This window comes from Rutilus rutilus (assembly GCF_951802725.1).
Source record: "Rutilus rutilus genome assembly, chromosome: 20".
NCBI classification, from domain to species: domain Eukaryota; kingdom Metazoa; phylum Chordata; class Actinopteri; order Cypriniformes; family Leuciscidae; genus Rutilus; species Rutilus rutilus.
Window position 1 is genome coordinate 34,247,004 of NC_140225.1, and position 25,362 is coordinate 34,272,365.

General features: G+C 40.2%; 2 protein-coding genes across 2 annotated transcripts in view; one reads left to right on the forward strand and one right to left on the reverse strand.

Moving 5' to 3' along the window:
• The window catches only part of degs1 (delta(4)-desaturase, sphingolipid 1), an 8,412-nt gene extending 2,944 nt beyond the window's left edge, over positions 1–5,468 (forward strand). The window contains exons 2-3 of the mRNA XM_084391490.1: positions 1,033–1,775; positions 4,662–5,468. Coding sequence (XP_084247616.1) covers positions 1,033–1,775; positions 4,662–4,808 — 890 coding nt within the window. The 3' untranslated portion in view covers positions 4,809–5,468. The remainder of the gene's footprint in view (positions 1–1,032; positions 1,776–4,661) is intronic.
• Positions 5,469–17,894: 12,426 nt separating this feature from the next.
• Positions 17,895–25,362, reverse strand: part of nvl (nuclear VCP like) — a 39,832-nt gene continuing 32,364 nt past the window's right edge. The window contains exons 18-23 of the mRNA XM_084391496.1: positions 24,106–24,205; positions 23,913–24,019; positions 23,745–23,821; positions 21,492–21,580; positions 21,329–21,408; positions 17,895–19,435 (exon numbers count right to left, since the gene is read on the reverse strand). Coding sequence (XP_084247622.1) covers positions 19,391–19,435; positions 21,329–21,408; positions 21,492–21,580; positions 23,745–23,821; positions 23,913–24,019; positions 24,106–24,205 — 498 coding nt within the window. The 3' untranslated portion in view covers positions 17,895–19,390. The remainder of the gene's footprint in view (positions 19,436–21,328; positions 21,409–21,491; positions 21,581–23,744; positions 23,822–23,912; positions 24,020–24,105; positions 24,206–25,362) is intronic.

A 25,362-nucleotide genomic window follows, 5' to 3' on the forward strand; every position in this document is an offset into this window, starting at 1 on the left:
GTCAGCCGGCTGTTCGCTATCATGTTAATTATTGTGCCTTTTTACCTCAAATACCGTACTTTCACATGTTCTCCTTTAATTACCTTGAACAAAACTGAAAATCATTAACAACACCTTTGTCTCAAAATAAATTTAGTAATTTTATTGATTCTGATTTGCTATTTGCCTATAACATTTTTAAAAAACATTTCATATTAGACCAAATGAAATTATTGCAGGTTGGACTTGCGTTTGCATTGCTTGAAATTGAATTTTGCAGTTTTGTGAAGTGAAACGAGGATGTTTTCGCACCATCTAGGGGTTTAAAGGAGAATAAAATCAAACGTGCCTATTATCCCGGGGCACCTTTAGCACCCGTTGAACCCTATTCATGCTTTTAGTTCACATGGATTCTGGCACATGCAGACACCAGTTATGACTGAAGAATGAAGATGCATAATTAAACTTTACGTATAACTGTAATTTTAAGTGAAACCCACTGGACTGATTATTTCTCCTGGTCATTGGTGGCTTGATGCTAATGTAGATCTGCATCAAACAACACTTCATCGGCTCAAATGTTGAGCAAACGTTGGGGAAGTTTCTTCCAGTATGCAAACCTGTGCTGACATGTAGCTCATTGCTAACCCTGAAGCGGGCTTGATCCAGACGTGTCTAAGACTGTCGGCTCCTCTGCCTCACCGCTTGATTTCATTATATAAACCCTGGAATAGCCTTGAAAGTGGAGCTCTTGCTTCAAACCCGTCATTTCTTGCATTATAAAATGCCTCGGATGAAAAGTGCACACATTTCAGTTCTACTATGTGGTTTGCGTTGTGTTTTCTTGGGAGTTTTAGGCAAATGACTTCAGGTTTGACCATATAGCCTAAAGCACACGAACAAGGAGGGGCCGATCAGAGACACATGAGCCACTGTTCCCGATCCTGATGGTGTCGAGTTGCATTGTCATGGGAATAGACATAATTTGAATGAACTCATCTTCCACATCACATTCAGTTTAACAATTTGTTGTCTTTTTCTTTTTTTTGGCAGCTAAATACCCAGAGATTAAGTCTCTAATGGGCCCTGATCACAGACTGAAATGGATAGTCTGTATGATGGTCACCGTCCAGTTTTTGGCCTTCTATCTGGTGAAGGACCTGTCCTGGAAGTGGGTCTTGTTCTGGACATATGCATTTGGGAGTTGCATAAACCATTCAATGACGTTAGCGATTCACGAGATCTCCCACAACACCGCTTTCGGGAACATCCGCGCCAAGTGGAACCGTTGGTTCGCCATTTTCGCCAATCTGCCCATCGGCTTGCCTTACTCGGCCTCGTTTAAGCGCTACCACCTGGACCACCATCGATATTTGGGTGGAGATGGTGTGGACGTTGACATTCCCACGGACTTCGAGGGCTGGTTCTTTTGCACCCGTTTGCGTAAGCTCATCTGGATAATGTTCCAGCCGCTGTTTTACGCCGTTCGTCCCCTTTACATCAACCCCAAACCCATCAGTCACCTAGAGGTCATGAACACGGCCATACAGCTCGCGTTCAACGCTCTCCTCTACTGGTTCTGGGGGGCCAAGCCCTTGGTCTATATGATGATGGGCTCTTTGTTGGGAATGGGTCTCCATCCCATCTCAGGACACTTCATCGCAGAGCATTACATGTTCCTCAAAGGCCACGAGACCTACTCTTACTACGGATCCCTCAACCTGCTGACGTTCAACGTCGGGTACCACAACGAGCACCATGACTTCCCTAGCATCCCCGGACGCCGACTACCGATGGTAAGATGAGTTATTCTGCTTCATGTTTACTAGGGGAGTCACAATATATCACAGTACACAAACGCACCAATATGTATCGTGGATAGGTCACCCAAAATGAAAGTTTTCAGAGTTTTAGTGTCAGTACTACATTAAACTGCTATAATGTTGAATATAATGAATAATAATGCAATTATTGTGTCCTGATAATGCCAAATGTCTGATGTTACCAGTAAAAAGTGGCCTACATTATTTTAAATATATCTAGTCAGTGACTAATTCAGTATTTTCATCTTCAGAATCATGAATATTGTTATTCTGGCGTCTCTATTGTCCTGTGTGTTGGGTTTCAGCACCAAGTCCAAGACTATTCACTTACACACACAATGTAATATCAAATTTAGCATTTTAATCAACAGCACATTTTTTGTTAACCTTTTATCAAATGTCTTGAGGTGATGATAGACAGGGCAACTTTTTGAGCAATGAGACACACGGCCCACGACCGATCGAAATGATCCAGATCGAAATGTATTGCCCATTTTAAATGGGAAAGAACCCATGCAACAATTTGCTCAAAAAGTTGCCCTGTGTATCATCACCTTTGGAGTATCGCAATAATATCGTATCGTGAAACGTATCGAATCGTGACATGAGGGTCTCGTTACTCCCCTAATACAAAGCCAAATCAGTCCATATCAATAGTTAAGTTCTCATTAAATAAACTTAAATAAATTTCCCCTTGTTTGAGATTTTAGACTTTGTCTTAAATGTAATGGTCGCTATGTATTTATTAAGCATGAAGACCCATTTATACTATGTGACAAAAATATAAACGCTAAGTATAGTGTGTTTATAGTATATTATTATAGTATATTATTATTTTCAATTAAACAAGAAAACTGTGGCACACTTTGGCTAACAGTGAAGTGCAGAGCTGTCTATAACTTTGTATCCAAAATTATATATAGTCTATATTTCAACAAAAATAAATGATCAAAATCTTTCAAAAAATAATAAATAGTTCAAGAAAAAAAGAAAAAAACTTAGACCTCTGAGTGTGAAAATCAGTTTATTTCATATACGCCCTAAAGAACATTGACTAGAAAACTTTGCACTCACTGAAAGGTGAGTTTGTAAATACCAACGGCCTGGAGCTAAAGCAAACACAGCGCCGGATCTGGAGTCATCTGGTGTCTCAGTGAGTTGGAGGAGGAAGCCCTGAAGGCCTGCCGTCTTTAAACGGGACATTACTGTGTTCAGCCTATCAAATACAAATAGCCTATTACTTAAAGATGAAGTGATGAATGGTGGGATACTTCCTCCTTAAAGGGTTTGTTCACCCAAATTTCTGTCATTAATTACTCGCCCTCATGTCCTTCCAGACCCGTAAGACTTCCAATCATCTTCAGAACACAAATTAAGATATTTTTAATGAAATATGAGAGATTTCTGTCCCTCCATTGACAGCTACTAGCACTTTTAAGCCCCAGAAAGGCAGTAAAGACTTCGTTACACTAATCCAATGTGACTCCATGGGTTTAACCTCAGCTTTAGGAAGTGATGCGAGCGCTTTGTTTGCGCAAAACTAAAAATGTACCTCTTTATTTTTGTGTCACTTCATAAAACTGAGTCACATGTATTTCTTTAATGATGTCTTTACTACCTTTCTCAGACTTGGAAGTGGTTGAAATGGAGGGACAGAAATCCCTCGGATTTTAATTTGTGTTCTGAAGATGAAGGAAAGTCTTGGGGTTTGGAAGGACGTGAGGGCGAGTAAATGATGATAGAATTTACATTTTTGCGTGAACTAACCCTTTAGTTTAGAAAGGAAAACTAGACATTTGCAGATTGACGTCCCCGAGAAGCTTAAATCATTACTCTTACTGTTCGAACACACCAGCCGCCCGACACCATTTCTCCAGCTATTGGGGGAAATCCTCAGGAAGCATGAGATGAACTTTTGCCCATGTGACTGACAGTGTTTAAATGCCAGCTTGAATGTAATTCCTGGTGTTTTTAATATGCTTTAAGACAAAGCATGTGTAAGTTCATAAGTCGACACCATTGCTGAGTATTTCCTCCTTAAAACTGCAGTGAACCAAAGACAGTCTCAAACACACGCTTTGAAATCGCTGGTGTTTCTGACGTCACAAACTACCTTGTAACCAATCAGATCAACGTGTGATCGTCAACCAGTGGATCTCTGAGCTGAGTGAGGGAGTGGAGGCGGGGCTCATTTGCATATTCATAGAACCACGCATACTTAATGAGGCAAGGGTGTCGAGTTACAGTCAACATTTTTCAAGGAAAAAAACATTTAAATATGTCATTTTGGTGATTAAAGATGATTTAAGGGAGTTATTGACGACAGAGGGACTTTAAATATATACTGGGGGCATTAAAAAATGGTCTGAGTTTCATTGCTAACATTCCTAACATTGTTCTGCATTTACAGGAAAAATACTAAACTAGAGAAATAATAATGAGCCTTGAAATATAAATTAAGCTTTGACTGGCAAAAGTAATGATAATGAATGTGTCGGGGGGGGAAACAGCAACGAGACTGTCTGAACATTTGAATAATTCCTTCATAAACTAGTAAACTAGTGGTGTTGATTCAGTTTATCATTTGAGGAATTTATATGATTCTTATCTGTAATTGTTATAGACAAGAATCACCAAACGGCTTCATAGTCTAATGAACTATTCCAGTCAAGAGTGAAAGATTAACTGGCTAAAGACATGCTAACACTGCAGTTAATCGTTCACATCAGGGCATCAGCTTCTGTCCGCATGTCATCAGATGATGGTGAACCGCAGCCAGTGAAGCTGACCAAAGCATTTGTGTGTGTAAACCGCCTCCGGTGTTTTGTCTAAGACGGTGTTTCCCGTTGTTTCCTTCAGGTGAAGAAGATCGCAAGCGAGTACTACAAAGATCTCCCGTGTTACACGTCATGGGTGAAAGTGCTTTATGACTTTATCATGGACGATGAACTGAGTCCGTACTCCCGTGTGAAGAGACGACTGACGGGAGATATCAAACAAGAGTGATGAGTTACCCGAGAGTTAACCAGTTCCTGACCGCAGACTGTCTTCACCTGCACCCGCTCGAGAGTCGAGGAGCTCGTAGAAACGTCTCGCCTGCTTTGGTTTTTAGCAAGTGTGTTGAAGAATTTTAATTGTGAACCAAAACTTCTATTGCACAAGGTCTGAAGATTCACTCTTTTATTATTAGTTTAGTGGAATTTTCCTTTTTTACATTTCAATGCTAATGTTTCTAATTCCTGCGTGGCAGATTTTAAACATTGTGAGATTAAATAGGCCAGCAGTTCATGACATGCTGACTCAGTGTTCTCCTGCTTATCTGTCTGCTCTCCTGTCATATTAATGAATAACGCAGAGCTCACCAAAAGAATGTGTTCTTGTTGTTATGATAATGCATCATATTACAATCTGTAGATCTGCACCATCAGATTATGTCCAGTTCCTGTAATACTGAGAGACATTATTGTTAATCATCTCTTACTAATAGACGCCAATGTCAGGTGTTTTGCTGTTCTGGCCTGTGTGTTCATATTATTTCAATTAAACAAGAAAACTGTGGCACACTTTGGCTAACAGTGAAGTACAGCGCTGTCTGTAAACATTTATATGTTTTATATATATATCAAATGAACTAAAAAGCCTTAATAAATTTTAGCTGGCGTCTAATGATTGTTATTATTGTTAATCTAATATACACACACACACACACACACACACACACATACAGTAGTTTGAAACATTACTATTTTGAATGTTTTTGAAAGATGTATCTTATGCTCAACAAGCCTGCATTTATTTGATCATAAAAAAAATTACAATTTAAAATAATGTTTTTCTGTTTTAATATATTTTAAAGTGTAATTTATTCCTGTGATCAAAGCTGAATGTTCAGCATCATTACTCCAGTCTTCAGTGTCACATGATCCTTCAGAAATCACTCTAATATGATCATTTATTATCAATGTTGGGAACGGTTGTGCTGCTTAATATTTTTTTGGAATGGATGATAATTTTTTTAGGATTAATTGATGAATAAAAAGTTAAAAAGTACAGCATTTATTCAAAATATAAATATTTTTAACAGTATAAATCTTTACTATAACACATCCTTGCTGAATAAAAGTACTTAAAAAAAAAATGCTAATTGTCTTTTTAGAATCTTATGAATGGTAGAGTATATTACACCGCAGGAATGACTTCCTGCACTTCCAGTTCCATCGTTCTGAATGCCTGAAATAAGGTCTGTGGTGAGCCAAAGCACAACGTATTTTCACGTTTTATTCTACTGGATAAAATACATAAATAAAAATCCCTTGTGATTTAAAAAAAAAGTTTTTTTCTTGTGAAAGGTGGAACAAGTGGCTAAATGGGACTATAGAGGTAGTCAGGGACATTAAACATCATCAGTGGATCAGGTAAACTCGTCTAGGTAGTCCACTCCTACAGACATGTTGCTCTTGCAAACTATTCTCTCTCAAACCGTCGGGGAAAATAAAAAAAAATAAAAAAAAGATTGGATAATTAACTTTTTAGGCTTTTATACACATAAACAATGACCAACAAACATACTCAACTGTACTTGTTTGAAGCGTGAGAACAAACCCTCATTGGTTCTTGCTGAGGCTCAAACGTGCTGCGTAACGCGAGAATGAACTTAATTGGTTCTTGCTGAGGCTTAAACGTGATGCGTAACACGAGAATGAACCTCATTGGTTCTTGCTGAGGCTCAAACGTGCTGCGTAACGCGTGAATGAACTTCATTGGTTCTTGATGAGGCTTAAACGTGATGCGTAACGCGAGAATGAACCCCATTGGTTCTTGATGAGGCTCAAACGTGATACGTAACACGAGAATGAACCTCATTGGTTCTTGCTGAGGCTCAAACGTGCTGCGTAACGCGAGAATGAACCTCATTGGTTCTTGCTGAAGCTCAAACGTGCTGCGTAACACGAGAATGAACCTCATTGGTTCTTGCTGAAGCTCAAACGTGCTGCGTAACACGAGAATGAACCTCATTGGTTCTTGCTGAGGCTCAAACGTGCTGCGTAACGCGAGAATGAACCTCATTGGTTCTTGCTGAGGCTTAAACGTGCTGCGTAACGCGAGAATGAACCTCATTGGTTCTTGATGAGGCTTAAACGTGATGCGTAACGCGAGAATGAACCCCATTGGTTCTTGATGAGGCTCAAACGTGATACGTAACACGAGAATGAACCTCATTGGTTCTTGATGAGGCTCAAACGTGATGCGTAACACGAGAATGAACCTCATTGGTTCTTGCTGAAGCTCAAACGTGCTGCGTAACACGAGAATGAACCTCATTGGTTCTTGATGAGGCTCAAACGTGATGTGTAACACGAGAATGAACCTCATTGGTTCTTGATGAGGCTCAAACGTGATGCGTAACACGAGAATGAACCTCATTGGTTCTTGCTGAGGCTCAAACGTGCTGCGTAACACGAGAATGAACCTCATTGGTTCTTGCTGAGGCTTAAACGTGCTGCGTAACGCGAGAATGAACCTCATTGGTTCTTGATGAGGCTCAAACGTGATGCGTAACACGAGAATGAACCTCATTGGTTCTTGCTGAAGCTCAAACGTGCTGCGTAACACGAGACACGTTTTAATTTAGGCTTTTAAAGCAAACATGTCTCTTCAGAAGTCTTGGATTAAACCACTCTCATCTCTCTGAAAGTTCTGAAATGTTTTGGGTGAACCGACTGTCAATGGAGGGAAAGAAATCTCTCTAGATATCATTAAAATATCTTTATTCGTTTTCCAAAGATGAACTAGAGCAGAGGTGCCCAATCCTGTTCCAGGAGATCTACCTTCTTGCAGAGTCCAGATCCAACACAGCTGTCTGTAATTATCAAGTGCTCCTGATTAATGAGCTGGTTCAGTTGTTTAGATCAGGGTTGGACCTGAACTTTGCAGGAAGGCAGACCTCCAGGAACAGGATTAGGGCAACAACTGAACTAAAGTCTTATGGGTTTGAAACAACATGAGGGTGAGTAAATGATGACAGAATTTACATTTCTGGGTGAACTAACCCTTTAATTTGTGAAGATTATCATGATTAACAAAATGCACAAGAATTAAAACTTTTGTTGGTCACAGAAAAAAAAAAAATCCTATAGGGTTTTTGTTGAGGGAACCAGGGTGATGCGAACTTACAAAAATATGTCTTAAAGCAGAACTCGGCAACTCTAGCGAACTCCAGTCACTTCTTCGCTGATTTTCCCTTTTGTTGTGGCATGTTTTCCCCACGAGCTCCCCCTACAGCTGTGGGAGAGTGTATATTTCACAACACGGTCGTAAAAAACTCACTTGCGGCCCCTCCTCCCCCTCTCTACCGCTGCTCATGTGCATTTGTTTTGATCGGAGGAAGCCAACTGTATCGTGTGGAGCTATGTCTACCGAGGTGGGTAATCTGGTAATACATCATACATGCGTGTGTGTTTATGTCGAATTGCCGTAAAGCAATTCGTGTTTCGCGCTCGTTCTCGCTCGTTCTCGCTTCTCACGGGACTTCCAATTTCTATCTTGCCGGGACGGTAGTCCCCAAGTTGCAAGGTTGGTTTTCCGCCTGGGAACGCTGGGGGGAGCGGGGAAAGTCACCAATATCACCAGAACAGGTTGTTTAACCATCCAAATGATTTCTAGACAGTTTTATTAAGTTAAAAAAGTTACCAAGTTCTGCTTTAAAGGGGTCATGACAAGTACAATTTTTTAATTATTAGAATATGTTCCTTGAGGTTCACTTATAATGTTAATAACGTTTTTATTAAAAATCAAATATATATGCAGACAAAAACTAAAATGTCTAAAATGATCTGTTTTTAAGGCGCAGCTCCTTTAAGATTTGTCTGTAAACAGCCAGTGTTATGATTAGCTAACGTCATTGCATAGGAAACAGTTTCAAATCCCACTCGCTAATACGTGTTTTGAAAACATTATCATATAAAAACTTCATTTACGGACAAAGCATAATGAAATCATTTTCTTATGGTTTGTGATGCAGTGACTGTCAGATCTAATACAGTTGGCTTCTACTAGAACTACTCCGCCATTGACCTCATTTCTCCTGGGAGTCCCTCTTGCTGGCAGTTAAGGCTCATTCAGTGGTGTTTCGCCTAAAAGAGCAAGCACAGATGAGTGCAGTGATTCCCCGCCGGGCGCTTCGGCGTAAGAGTTCCCTAATACCCCTTTTCCACCAAGGCAGTGCTGGTGCCGGTTCAGAGCCGGTGCCTATTCGCGAACCAGTTCTTTGTGTTTCGACAGCTAAAGAACCGGTTCTTGGCCAGGAAAATTGGTTCCAAAGCGGCACCAACTCTTTGCTGCACTAGAACCGTTCTTTTACCACGTCATGCTTACGTCGGGGGCTGGGGACGGGGTTATTGTCGAACTTCTTCTCGAACGTAACCTCCGTCTATAGTAATCCAGACGAGCAGCACAAATGTGTTCTAAACGTCTTCTTCTGACCCCAGTATAGGATCGCAAAGCCAGGAGAAACATTTGCAGAAAGACGATGTAGTCCAACATTGTAATTGTTATGCTTGAAGTTGGCGCAAGCATTTCTGGGAAAGCTAAGACGTACACAGTGACGTAACGACGTCGTTCGCTGGGCTCTCTAGTCAGTGGAAAAACAAACAGGTTCTGAGAAGGTTCACAAGTTGAACCAACTTTGAACCAGCACCAGTTCCGAACCAGTTCTTTTTTTGGTGGAAAAGGGGTATAAAAGAGCAAGCGAGTAGCGAGTGTCTTATCAAGATGCGTGTGTTTCTGGATGCGATCGGTTCCTGGTCTCGTCTGACCCACTGAAACTGAGCACGTTCCCCTTCAGAGTTTTGAGCCAAGTGGATTTTGCACGCAACCTCCAAATCAATTAGGCGTCAGTCTTCATAAGCAAAACATTATTAGTTCCGTGCGCTGCATCCTCGTCAACTTTCGGACTTCTTCGCCGTTTTGATCACGTGATTAACATGCTTCAATCACGGGGACGCTACAGAAATGACAACGCTGGCGCATCTGTGGTTCCTCGCGACTTTCTCTCTGACGCGTCGCTCATCGGCAAAGCTCCCTTCCCGAAACGATAACAAATATTCCAAACATTGAGATAAGATGCAAATTTACCCTCGCTGTTTTGTGTGTACAAAGATCATGGTTGAAAATAATTTTGTCCCTTAACATTGCATGTATATTTCTAGATTCATCATCATGGCACAGAGAGAAATAAATTCATTCTTCAAGAAAACTGGCAGCCAACAACCACAGTTAAGAGGTTAGGAATAGAAAAAGAATATGTAAAATCATAATTGTTCGTAAAATCGTAATATTGTTTGCCTTTTTTATTTATTCAGATGAATTATCTGTTAGTACACTGAGGCCTACAATTGTATTGAAGGAGGTATGCACATTTTCAGCCCATAAAATACACACAAATTGTATATCGCGGGTTTGGAGGCAAGAAATCAGAGCATTATAATGTTTGTAACATTTTAATAATGATTGTGATTATCATTTATTTACAAATCTATAAATTTAAAAAACCTGTTCTATTTCAACACTAACATGATACATGTTTACATTATTATTGCATTACAAACAATAACAGAAAATTGTAAATAACCTTAAGAAAGTTAGTAAATGCTGTAACTTAAATATTTAATTGATTGTTTAAAATTCCTAAAGCATTTACTCATGTTAACAAAAGGGACTTTTGGAAAGTGTTAGCATGAAAGACTATTTTCTAATAATTTATCTTCTACTTGTGTTACTGTAGTTAGCAGTCAGATGGTGTAAGTGAGACTGAAACTGTACAAGGTAGGAAAGGGTAACTTGGTTATTCATAAACAGGGGAGGAGTTGTTTATTAGTGTTTGATTAGACTAATTCATGTTGCATTATGCTTTGCCTTTTTAGAAGAAGACTCAGACTTCCTTATCACAAAAGATCGACTGGCCAGGGAGAATTAAATTAAGAGAGGACAGAACTAGAAAGTTATCCACAACATTTAATTAGAGGAAAGGAAAGGAGCTTCAATAAAAAACTGGTTTGAAAAATACCAGTGGCTAGAAAACAACAGATCCACAGCTTCAGCGTGTTGTTTTCCCTGCAGAGTTTTGGGATGTTCCTCAGTGTTTGACAGAAAGTTTTCACTGGAAGGATTTAGTGACTGGAAATCCGCTTTAGAGACTAGGAAAGGCTTTTCTAGACACAATGCAAGTCCGCATCACATGGAGAACTTCAGAAAATGGCATTTGCATTTAATAACAACACCTGTTGATGAACAACTTTCAACTCAAAAAGCAAATCAGGTTAAATTTCAAACAAAGGAGAGGGAAACCGATCTGAAGTGAGCAGATGCCGCGTTAGCCCGACTTACACTTTCTTTTAGAGCACATGATGAGTCAGAGGATTCAACAAACAAAGGTGTTTCCAGGGAAATAACTGAACTTGTAGCAAGATATGACAAACTCATCTTGAGTCATCACGGAAAAACCCAAAAGGAGATCCATCCTACATCTCAGCAAAAACCCCAAATGAGCTGATCAGTTGCTTAGGAAATGAAGTCAGGAGAAAAGTCATAGATGATGTGAAGGCATTATATGCAACTCCTGACTCCTCTAAACAGGACCAGCTGTCAATCAATCTCCGGTGTGTAGACAAGGCCAAGATTCATGAGTGCTTGATTGATGTCATTCACAGTAGCACCTCACTGCAGTACACGAGATCCAGGGCGCGGAGTTGGATCCAGATCTAAGGGGTGGAGATGGGTAGGTTTAGGGGTGGGTTTAGGGATCAGGGGGTGGAGATGGGTAGGTTTAGGTATATGTAAGGTGGGAGGAGTTGGATCTGGATCTAAGGGGTGGAGATGGGTAGGTTTAGGGGTGGGTTTAGGGATCAGGGGGTGGAGATGGGTAAGTTTAGGTATATGTAAGGTGGGAGGAGTTGGATCTGGATCTAAGGGGTGGAGATGGGTAGGTTTAGGGGTGGGTTTAGGGATCAGGGGGTGGAGATGGGTAGGTTTAGGTATATGTAAGGTGGGAGGAGTTGGATCTGGATCTAAGGGGTGGAGATGGGTAGGTTTAGGGGTGGGTTTAGGGATCAGGGGGTGGAGATGGGTAGGTTTAGGTATATGTAAGGTGGGAGGAGTTGGATCTGGATCTAAGGGGTGGAGATGGGTAGGTTTAGGGGTGTGTTTAGGGATCAGGGGGTGGAGATGGGTAAGTTTAGGTATATGTAAGGTGGGAGGAGTTGGATCTGGATCCAACTCCTCCCCCTGGATTTCGTGTTCTGCAGTGAGGACCATCTCGTCATTCATGCAAAAGACACATCTGGTGCTGGCATAACCAGCTATCTGCTGGAAACATTAGAGAAGTTTGGGCTTGATGTGAAAATATAAGAGGACAAGACTATGATGGTTGTGCTGCCATGTCAGGTGTGTACAAAGGTGTTCAGGCAATCATTAAACAGAGGAGTGAGAAAGCGTTGTACATTGCCATGCTCATCACCTGAATCTTGTTGTCGTTGACGTGTTGCAAAAACACAGCCACACGTAACTCTTTTTGGGTTGGTTGAGCAACTCTACTCATTCATGGAAGGATCTTCTAAAAGACATTGCCTCTTCACTGAAGTTCAACAGAAGCTTGCAAGTGAAAAAGACCACAGAAAACCCCAGACCCTAACATCGTTAAGTACGACAAGATGGTCAGCAAGAACAGAGCTCTTCTGGAAACCCGGCCTTCTGTGATCGAGACCCTTGAGCACGTTCAGACAGGCGATAGATTCGACAAGGAGTCGTCAGGTACTGCAATGGCACTCAGCAAAGCCATTGATTTTGAGTTCTGCAAGTGAGTTCTGGTGGCACTGAGTTGATTTCTGTCAGTAACAGGTGTTGGAGATCTCTCCAGAAAGAAGACATGGACATCGGCTCTGCTGGTTGAAGACTGTAGGGGACAGCTAGTTTCAATGCGGCCTCAACCATTAGGACATGTGTCCACCAAAGCATTTTTTCACGTGGCTGTTGTATTTTTCCAATTGTTTTCAATGGGAGCGCTGTGTTTTGTAAATGCCATGAGCGTAACGAGGCGTTGAGCGTTTTTTTTTTTTTGCTGAATTGCCCGGCGTTTTTTACTGGTCGCCAAGAGTTGAACAATGTTCAACTTTGGGTAAAACCATAGACTGTAAAAAAATATGGACGTAGTGTCCGTGACGTCACCCGTAGGTTTCTGAAGACCGTTTTTGAAGCCTAAAGTGGGCGTAAACAAAATAATTTAAAACAAGAGCCAGAGCAAATGCGTTACATTGTATCGACATTTTAATATAGAATCAATACAAACAAAATATGTGTGAAATGAGATACTAGTAACACTTTCACGGATATTCCGTATCATAACGAGCAAAGCGTCTTAACTGAAAAAATGCTGCGCTGCCAAAACGCTCTCAAGCGCCCATAGCTAGGAGTTTCAGCCGGCTAAAAACGCTTTAGTGGACACACGGCCTAAACGTTGAATTCCAGGAAACTGAGAGCCAGAAAAGAGAGGTTGGATGACAGATGGCAAAGCCAAACTCTGCTTTGTCAGAAGGATGAGATGAAAGTCAGTTTTTATTCTGCAACTCTGGACCTCAGCATGCAAAGTATCACTGACAGATTCAACAGTGAAGCCTCGCCTCTCCTGAAACACACTGTCTGTCTGACTTCATCTGAAAATGTTCCACTCTTGAAATCCCTGTGTGCATTTTTCGTTGGAGATGTGAATGTAGGATTAGCTGAAATTGAGTATAGGATGTTCGTTCAGAGATTACAAAGAGAACAGCAACGTCCTTGCAGTCTAATGGATAATTTCATTTATATGGTTGAAAATAATTATTTAATAGCATACCCTGAACTCAGCAGACTTTACCAACTCATTATCACAGTTCCTGTGACACCTTGCAGTAATGAAAGGTTCTTCTCTTCTCTAAAAATCATCAAAAACAGACTGAGAACCACCATGTTCCAGGATCGGATGTCTGATCAGTGAGGGATGCATTTTGCAGGCACGGAGAAAGACGTTAGGTGACGTTAGACATTAGGTAGGATGTATGCTTTTATGTCTTAATGATTGTGTGTACACATTTGTCTATTTTTTTGAGGGCTTAAATATGCTAACTGATACAATAAAACCACTGGTTAAATATGTCCATAGGTTTGTGTGATGTTTTGATTAAAGGGATACTTCACCTCTGGAAAGATGAATGTGTATTTAAAATGGGTCATTAATGTAGTAGAAATGTGAAATTATTTTTGAATTTGGAGCTTTCTAGACTGAGAAAAGCCAGAAAATGTATTTTTGGCTCATGTGGATGAAAGACAACAACTCCCAGAATGCACTTGCTTCACTGCCCTAGGAGGCCACTCCCAAGCCACGCCTACCGGTAAGAGAGCACAGTTGAAAACAACAAGGCTAGGCTACTAGTGAGTCTCCGTGACGAGTCTGCCCGGGATTTCGAGAAAATGTCCGGGATTCGGCTTTTGCGTTCTACAGTCGCCATTCATCATGTTTACTGTGGCGAGCAGGACGAGGCTGAGGGAGAACGATGAGAGGCCGGTGGCGTGATTACTGATGAGTGACACCTGTGAGACGCACTGGTCTCATATCTCTCACGGAGGATCTCGACGGCCGGACATATCCGGGAAAAAGAGGATGGTAACCCCTACTACTCAGCTTTCTCCACAGAACAAGAGCCTGCTAGCTTAGCTTCCAAAGAAAGATGGCTGACACTGTTTGTATTCTGTGAGTGAGCTCCCCCTATGGGCGGGTTGAGGACATGCGGGACAGCTCCCCCTACTGGCCAAAAAAATCCTCCGATGGTGCAAAATTACACCCTAACACCCTAAGCATTTAAATGGGTATTTGTTTTAAAGGGGTCATATAATGCCATTTTTGTACAAGCTAATGTGATTCTTTAGGGTCTAAATTAAAAGTCTAATATACTTTAATAAAGAATTCTCATTAGTATTGTAAGAAAACACTCATTTTACCTGGTCAAGAACAGCTGTTTTCAGCACGCCGTTTCAGTGCATGTGTCTTTAAATGATAATGAGCTTTGCTCACCCCGCCCCTCTGCTCTGTGCGGACACCGTTTGTAATAATAACACAATAACCATAACGCCTTGTTCATTATAAACGTGGGATTATGAATTATATTGAGAACGTCGTACATAGAAAACATGCCGTAATGTACCCTGAGTGTAAACAGCCGCATTCATCGTGAAGCGTGCAGCAAGCGGTTTGCAAAGATTAATATAAATATGAATATAAAGGTTAATAAAATGTTACACTCACTTCTTCTTCTGGAGGTGCAGCAGGAACACGAATAGTTGGTACCGATCCTTAGCAAAACCAGCTTTATACTGACCTCGTTTGTAAAGCAGTCTGGTGTGTGAAATGATTCGCGCAAACATGAAAGCATTGACGTTGATCGTGGGGAATATTCCCTTCGAAAACAAAACTCAGCCACTGCGTCTTCAGCGGTTCGGATTTAGGAACATCAACATGATGCTGTGTGCCTTATTACACCCAAGAACAGAACACCACAATCGCTTAGACACCATTCTGCTCATAGACAGTGCTCCAGCGTATCAACAATGACCGCGCGGACTATGATTGACAGCTCGCTCACGAGCGAGGGCGGGTCTGTGATGAAACGCTGCTGTCAATCAACAATCGTGGGAGGGTCACAAAATCGAGCGGCTTGATTTGAGATGGGGAAAACATTTAAACATTAGGAGATTTAAAAAACACAAAAGTACAGGCACTGCCAACACACATTTCAGTACATTCAACTTGTAAAAGTGCATGTAGTACATTATATGACCCCTTTAAGATAATTAATTACATTTAAAAATTGCTTTGATACTGGGGAGAGGAGCTTGGAGAGTGTCTTGGTATAGCTAGTTAAAACCCCAAAGCGTTAACTAAAACGGCAATTTCTTTGCAAAAGGGATAAAAAGCTGTACGAGAACACTAGTCGGCCTTCACTGAAGAGCTACCTTCACAGGTAAGAAAAACAGTTTGATACTATTAATTAAATAGTGAATGCTAAAGACCTATATTTTTGTGAATTGGTGAATATTCAGGTGAATGTTGTTTCGTGGGCACGAATTAATAATACCTCAGCACGTTCGACTATGTTGTGGCCACGTAGTAATTCGTTAAAGCAAAATGAGGGACAACGAATTATTTAGATCAGTGGACAGCCCTGCATGAGAGAGAGAGAGAGAGAGAGAGAGAGAGAGAGAGAGAGAGAGAGAGAGAGAGAGTCTCACCACCTTCAAACAATACGCTGTATTGCTCTCTCTCTCTCCCGGATCGCGCATTTCAAAAATCAATTGACATGATAGTAAAAGGTCGAAAGACCGATTGTGTTTTATAGATCAGTAGTTTGTTCAAATAAAGTGTTTGATTAGTTAGCAAGTAGCCTACATGTTCAGGAAATGCATAATACTTGTTGTATGGGTCAGTGGCGGCTGGTGATAAATATCTTCGGTGGGGCTGTGTCATATTCCGTCGGTTTCAATAGTCTGGTAACCGGGAGTCTTTTAGCGTAAGTCCTCTTCCTCAAGACATCCGTCAAACATCCACCCTTCTCTCCTTCAAAAACACATTTTTTATCTGTATATTACTCTTCAGCTCACAGTCTGTAAATTCTACACTGTTATTGGTGCTATTTGTTTGAATCCCACTTTGTTTGTGTCTTTAACCTAACTTTGTAAGTGACCTCTGAACATTAGACCTACTTTCTGCCCTTGGTATGTGTGTATTGTGCTTTGATGTTGATGTTTATTTTGTTCTATTCCTAAACCCAGTCCCAGCGGTTCTCAAACTTTTTAGAGTTGTACCCCATGACGCTTTTAACATCCTTCTGCGTACCCCCACTCTTCAGTCACACCTTTCTCAGTAAGGGACAATATTTACCCCCTTAAATCGATTTTTCCAGTGCATTTTTACCTTTACAAATACCTTTATAAAATAAATAATGCTTTAAATAAATAAATGTTCCATAGAGAAATATGCAATGATGGTAAAAACGAAGTGATGCTTTTAAATATTAAATTAAAACCGCCAGTAGGTGGCGACTCATCGAGTCATTCATTCACTCAGTAATGAAGCAAATGGCTGTATTTATGAATGAATCATTGAATCATTGACTCTAATGATTCGTTCACAAACACTGCTGTGGCTTTCGTTGGAGCTTTTATTTTGTTGTAAAAAATACTGACAACTGTGTTGAAAATGAACATCACTTAATATTAATATTTCGTTTGTTGAACTGTTGTATAAAATCAATGTCACATTTGCAATCGTGTGGATCTTCATATAATGTGATCAACATTAAACACAGGAACTCACACAGGGTATGTGTTTGTGTCGAAGAGAATTTGACTCTTATCGATCTCCATGCACAGCCTGTGTGTCTATAAACTGTTTTCATGGACTCTTTAGAGCAGAACAAATGATGCTCACTGGAAAATCATGATCTGGATTGTCTCAAATAAAACTAAAAGAAAAAAAAGAAAAGATTTCTTTGTTTGTTTTTGGTCCAAAATAAATGACCAGTGATTAAGAATCTTCATCTCCGTTTCATAGTGTGTTTACTCAAGTTTCACTTCCTTGTAGAAAGATAACATCGGTTTCCCACCACAGAAAGCAAATATAACAAATATTGAAAGCAAACAATTGAATTTAACAAAAAAAAAAAAAAAAGCTCTTTGGCTAAACATGATTTAATCATGGACAGTGTTTCCAAGTGATCGAAACAAGTAAATCCCAATAAAATCAACCATGTACAACTAACTAGATTCAATAGTGTTCATTTAGCTTGGTTGTCTTAGAATAATTAAATTTAAATGAAAATTATAACTAAGACAAATAATCCTACAAAACTAAAACTAAATTTAGCTTTTTATTACAGATGTGATGTTTGGTGTTGGCCGTCCAGAAGTGATCCTGGCTTCATCCAGAGCTCTACCAGCGATGGCTTCATTATTCAAGCCATTTGAACTCTTGTTTGCAGATCCTCAACACAAACACAATCCCCCCCAAAACACTATTTATTTCAACATTTATTCTCCCAATTCAGCCCTGTGCAAAGCATGATGGGAAATGAAAGCCATGTTTGATTGAGTTACTTGATTAAAACATGTGATTTCAAAAACGAAAGCATCAAGTTGTCGCAGAGTAACTGTTTCAAGTAGATTTAACATGAAGCAATCACATTTGGACCAGAAACTGATACAATGGTGTAAAATCAAAATGAATGATTTAAATAAAGTGAACGGCATCAAAAAATAATTTGTGGAAGAACACTTTTAAAATGAAAATGACATATTACGACTATAACCAGTAGATGGCAGCAGAGGACGGTTCCTCTCCATAATAGTTCTTTTCAAAGGGTTCGCTTTCAGATTTATATTTAGACATCATAAATCTCAATTATAACATTTAAGAATCGTTTCTTTGGGGCAAAGTTCAGCACTGTTTTATACTGAAGTATGAAGTAGCAAGAGTTTTCATAAACTCATCAGATCTACAGGATTGAATCACACAGAAGACATACTTTAAACTCTAAACTATACTCTGCATTCCTGTTAATAATCTCCTTAAGTTTCTTTCTAATGTAAAACAAACGCCTATTTCACACACATACCGTGACTTTTAATTGTTAAATGAGCTGATATTAACGTTAATCACTTCGCCCTCTTAGACACCAACATTAACTGTTGACTGACTTCATGACATAATGAAAATAAAGCCCCAATAGTTTACACCTAATAATGTGTGTTTGTTCATTTGCTCGTTGCTTTCCTCATTTTAATGCATTCTTTTATTTTCCCGTTGTCTTTTTCTGCACCCCAGAAAGTTTCTCTCCTCGACTCCCTTTGGTCACGTGACTGCATCTGCTCACATGATCTCACGTGATCATATAATAAATTTTTGAACTAATTTAAAATGCTAAACAAAAGTTATTTGTGTGTTAATATACATACGAGTTCAAAGTTTGGACAATCGGCTGCTTTTCCAGCTCGTCTGTTTGGGAAGAAAAAGCACGTAGGCATGATGTATATTTAACCAGTTTCAAGAACAAGCTTTTAGATCAAACGTTTTGATGAGAAATAAAAGTTTATTCGAGTGTCAAACCTTTCACACACACAAGATCTTTCTTTGCTGGCGCTCGTTTAGGACCTCATCAAGTGTGTCCACTAGAGACTAATGTACTTCTGTTGAGTGTGTGTGAGATTCTTCTCCAAAATCAACAGGCAAAAAACTATAAAGCTAAAGTTCAATCTATTGTAGAAAATCTAAATAATAATAAAAAAAAGATTAAAATGAACAATTTATACAAGTTGTAAAACTCATTTTTTAAGACTTCCTGTAACAGTATTAATCCAGCAATCATCTGCTCGTGGAATTTTCCTGTTAAAACACTTTACGAACGTCATATATACAGTTTATTGCATATATAATTTCATTAAATCTTTGATCATGTAGAGATGTTGGTCTTCGTGTTCCTGTGTGTTGGACTGTTGTTCGTCAGCGCTCGTCATCTTGTGAGAGTCTCCTTCAGCTTCTCATACATTAACTGCTCCTGCAAGCAGAAATAATAACCACGATTACAGCAACCAATGAGAGACGAGCGAGCGGCGTGTGAAAGCTGCAGACGTCACTGTTCTGCTGCGATGTGCAAGAGCTTATGGAGATCTCAGGCATTCTGCTCAGACTGAACCAAAGGGTCGCTTCATATAGAGAAATAAAGACTCACGCCTGCGCACATATATACATGAATATCAGTCACGTGACCTCTTACGTCAACAGCTCTTTTCCAGTTGACTGCCGCCATCTTGAATACCTATCGAGTACTGTCTATGGTACTGACAAGCATTAACTAGCGTGTATAATTTAAGCGTGTATTTAAATGGTCCAGGGGCAGAACTTTTGGCAAGCGTGTCAGAGCTTCTGGGTTCTAATCCGCACTCGTTTCATCAAAACCGATTATGTTTATCAGGGGTTGTATATCAGGCAGGGACACGTTTGTGTGCAGTTTGTTTTGTAATTTCACCGGAACGAATAGAGAGTCTCTCCACATTGAAGCGCGCGTCCGAGTGAAGACTGTGCGCGAGCCACAAACAAACACAGTATCCGCGCCACTGATCACAGCGGCAACGAGCACTTTGATCACTTGATTTCAGAAACAACACATTTCAGCGCTAGATCGCCTCTTATTTAACAAACGAACTAAATGAATGCTCTGCTAGTTAACTGGAGATGTTTTGTATTGGTACATCCGTGCCGCGAGATGTTTCAAAAGTGGTGGGGACAATATCGACCTTAGCAAAAGTGGTGGGGACATGTCCCACCCGCAAATTACGGCGTCTTTTTTCGTCCTGAGGTAGCCTGTAAAAGGACATTTTGGGGTCTCCTTTTTTGTTGTTGCACCCCACCGCACAACATATTGAAGGCATGCTAGCTAGTTCCTTTGCGACTGACGTGAATCAGGTACTAGTCAAACGGGTGCGCGCATGTGGGCGGCTCCTGTAGCGGCAGGGGTGGTAGCCATGGTAGCGAGGGAGAGTGACAGTCGCCCAGCCAATCATTTCATTCGTTCCGAATGGAAATAAGTAGCTGTGTTTATTGCAGCCCTGAGAGGACTACAGACACTCGATTTTTATACTCTCTTTTTCAGAGTACTTACATTTTAATTATGTATTGGTATATAAAGACAGTTTAAACAAATTTGGCAAAGCTTTTTAGAAAAAACCTGCCTACCCTGCCTTTAAGGTGGATAATTTATTTATCCTATACGAAGTCATGCACATAAACTACGCTGGAAACACATTAACAGAATGAATCCCTCAACCTCATGTGACTTTGCCTCAGAGTCAGCTGTGATTGGATAACTGGAGTAACCAGTGGACCAATGGCGTCGCAGCATCTCTAATGTTGGTTTGGTGTTTCTGAAACGCCGGAGTCGAAGTGTGTGATCAGAATGATTTGGTTTAATTCCCTCCAGAAGCGTCTCACACACACGAGTGTGTTCCCGAACACCAGCATCCGAACGCCAGAGAACATGACAGCGTTTACTGTGTTTCGTCTGACGCTCTGAGACACTCGTTTATGATGGAGGGAAAAAGAGCCCGATTGCAGAAACTTACAGTTTTATTACTGATATTCTGCACCGATTTCCCAGGAAGTGCTGATTTTGTTCTCTTGAACACGTGAGATGGAAACGCTGCTTTATTCGCAAATGTTTTAAGCGATATTCCAATTTTGCCCACAAGTTAAATTTGCACCTTTGTAAGGAAGCCGCTAGTGAAGCGCTAACGCACAGCGACTACACCAGCGGTTTGTGGGATTTTGTAGCTAATGCAATTTTTATACAATTGAATCAAAGCCCAGTCCAGCCAATCACATTCTGAGCTCATTTCACTCGCCGCTGTGACTAACTGTGAAGTCTTGTTCTGGTCTTGTTCTGGTCGCTCACCTTCTTGGACACGGACGGGCGCACCTTCTTGAAGGCGTCCTCGAAGTGAACTCGGCTCACTCTGATGTCCTTCACTGGCTCTGTGACACAAAACACAGGCTCAAACTCAAGAGTTCCTGCTTCAGATGTGTGTGTGTGTGTGTGTTACCTGTGTGTGTGTTACCTGTGTGTGTTTGAGCTGGTCCTGTGTTCAGGTGAACTCTCAGAGCGTTCACACTCGCCTCTCGCACCAGCGCCGACAGATCTGCACCTCTAAAATACAATACAACAACAAACGTCAGACTGTGGAGAGCAGGGATGCACACATTGGTCATTTTTCATGGTTTCAGTCCGATACGAAAATTAGGGCATTATGAAATACGTTTTATTTTTCCCTAAATTAAAAAAAAAGGATTATCGGTTATCGGTCATCAAATATAAAGGATTATCGGTTATCGGTCATCAAATGTAAAGGATTATCGGTCATCAAATATAAAGGATTATCGGTTATCGGTCATCAAATATAAAGGATTATCGGTTATCAAATATAAAGGATTATCGGTCATCAAATATAAAGGATTATCGATTATCGGTCATCAAATATAAAGGATTATCGGTTATCAAATATAAAGGATTATCGGTCATCAAATATAAAGGATTATCGGTTATCGGTCATCAAATATAAAGGATTATCGGTTATCGGATATCAAATATAAAGGATTATCGGTTATCAAATATAAAGGATTATCGGTCATCAAATATAAAGGATTATCGGTTATCGGTCATCAAATATAAAGGATTATCGGTCATCAAATATAAAGGATTATCGGTTATCGGTCATCAAATATAAAGGATTATCGGTTATCGGTCATCAAATATAAAGGATTATCGGTTATCGGTCATCAAATATAAAGGATTATCGGTTATCGGATATCAAATATAAAGGATTATCGGTCATCAAATATAAAGGATTATCGGTCATCAAATATAAAGGATTATCGGTTATCGGTCATCAAATATAAAGGATTATCGGTTATCGGATATCAAATATAAAGGATTATCGGTCATCAAATGTAAAGGATTATCGGTCATCAAATATAAAGGATTATCGGTTATCGGTCATCAAATGTAAAGGATTATCGGTCATCAAATATAAAGGATTATCGATTATCGGTCATCAAATATAAAGGATTATCGGTTATCAAATATAAAGGATTATCGGTCATCAAATATAAAGGATTATCGGTTATCGGTCATCAAATATAAAGGATTATCGGTTATCGGATATCAAATATAAAGGATTATCGGTCATCAAATATAAAGGATTATCGGTTATCGGTCATCAAATATAAAGGATTATCGGTTATCAAATATAAAGGATTATCGGTCATCAAATATAAAGGATTATCGATTATCGGTCATCAAATATAAAGGATTATCGGTCATCAAATATAAAGGATTATCGGTTATCGGTCATCAAATATAAAGGATTATCGGTTATCGGTCATCAAATGTAAAGGATTATCGGTTATCAAATATAAAGGATTATCGGTCATCAAATATAAAGGATTATCGGTTATCGGTCATCAAATGTAAAGGATTATCGGTCATCAAATATAAAGGATTATCGGTCATCAAATATAAAGGATTATCGGTTATCGGTCATCAAATATAAAGGATTATCGGTTATCAAATATAAAGGATTATCGGTCATCAAATATAAAGGATTATCGATTATCGGTCATCAAATATAAAGGATTATCGGTTATCAAATATAAAGGATTATCGGTCATCAAATATAAAGGATTATCGGTTATCGGTCATCAAATATAAAGGATTATCGGTTATCGGATATCAAATATAAAGGATTATCGGTCATCAAATATAAAGGATTATCGGTCATCAAATATAAAGGATTATCGGTTATCGGTCATCAAATATAAAGGATTATCGGTTATCGGATATCAAATATAAAGGATTATCGGTCATCAAATATAAAGGATTATCGGTCATCAAATATAAAGGATTATCGGTTATCGGTCATCAAATATAAAGGATTATCGGTTATCGGATATCAAATATAAAGGATTATCGGTTATCGGTCATCAAATATAAAGGATTATCGGTTATCGGATATCAAATATAAAGGATTATCGGTTATCAAATATAAAGGATTATCGGTTATCAAATATAAAGGATTATCGGTTATCGGTCATCAAATATAAAGGATTATCGGTTATCGGTCATCAAATATAAAGGATTATCGGTTATCGGATATCAAATATAAAGGCAGAGCAGCCTCAACACAATCACAACGCATCACAGTTCTACAATCAGATCGTAATTAAAATCGCACAAACTCATGAGGAAGTCCAGCGTCTCAGCGAGGGAAAGCATTTCGATCTCTCGGATCATTAAGAACAATTTACAAACTTACGTGAAACTCTCACAACGTGCATCATGGGCAATTTCCTCCAGATTGACATCTGGATCTAGATGTGGTTTGGTGCCTCCCTAAAACACAGTGAATAAATCACAAGATTACCCAGATCACATGATGACAGCGGTTCAGACGTCCACATGTGTGTGTTGAAGCGCGGTTCACCTTAGTGATGGTGAGTAATATGGCGTGTCTGTCCGCGGCGGGCGGCAAACCCACATACAGAGTTTTGTCCAGTCGTCCGGGTCTCAGCACAGCCGGATCAATAATATCTGAGACGTGGAGTCATTTACGTGTTATAGAGAAAGCTGACAAAACATCTCAAGATGTTCACAAACGGTTCTCTTCAGTTTATCACCTGGTCTGTTGGTGGCGGCCATCATGAAAACCTGCCGGCGATTCTCCATGCCGTCCATCTCGGTGAGCAACTGGTTTACCACACGAACACTGGCTCCTGACTGACACACACACACACACACACACACACACACACACACACACACACACACACATACATTTATTGACTCAATTTAGTGATGAAACTGACAGGATTTGAGAGCTGAGACTTTGATTCATATCAACAGTATCACAGATTATTGTGATTATTGTATGGCAGGAGCTCCAGATGATGTGCAGTGAAGTGTTGTTCACGCATCACCTGGACACAGCACACACTGACAGATCTTGGTTCGACATAATTATAAAGAGATTGACTAACAGATCTCCTCCAACTCACAGATCTCCTCCAACTCACAGATCTCCTCCAACTCACAACTCACAGATCTCCTCCAACTCACAGATCTCCTCCAACTCACAGATCTCCAGCAACTCACAGATCTCCTCCAACTCACAGATCTCCTCCAACTCACAGATCTCCTCCAACTCACAGATCTCCTCCAACTCACAGATCTCCTCCAACTCACAGATCTCCTCCAACTCACAGATCTCCTCCAACTCACAGATCTCCTCCAACTCTCAGATCTCCTCCAACTCTCAGATCTCCTCCAACTCACAGATCTCCTCCAACTCACAGATCTCCTCCAACTCACAGATCTCCTCCAACTCACAGATCTCCTCCAACTCACAGATCTCCTCCAACTCACAGATCTCCTCAACTCACAGATCTCCTCAACTCACAGATCTCCTCCAACTCACAGATCTCCTCCAACTCACAGATCTCCTCCAACTCACAGATCTCCTCAACTCACAGATCTCCTCCAACTCACAGATCTCCTCCAACTCACAACTCACAGATCTCCTCCAACTCACAGATCTCCTCCAACTCACAGATCTCCTCCAACTCACAGATCTCCTCAACTCACAGATCTCCTCAACTCACAGATCTCCTTCCAACTCACAGATCTCCTCCAACTCACAGATCTCCTCCAACTCACAGATCTCCTCCAACTCACAGATCTCCTCCAACTCACAGATCTCCTCCAACTCACAGATCTCCTCAACTCACAGATCTCCTCAACTCACAGATCTCCTCCAACTCACAGATCTCCTCCAACTCACAGATCTCCTCCAACTCACAGATCTCCTCAACTCACAGATCTCCTCCAACTCACAGATCTCCTCCAACTCACAACTCACAGATCTCCTCCAACTCACA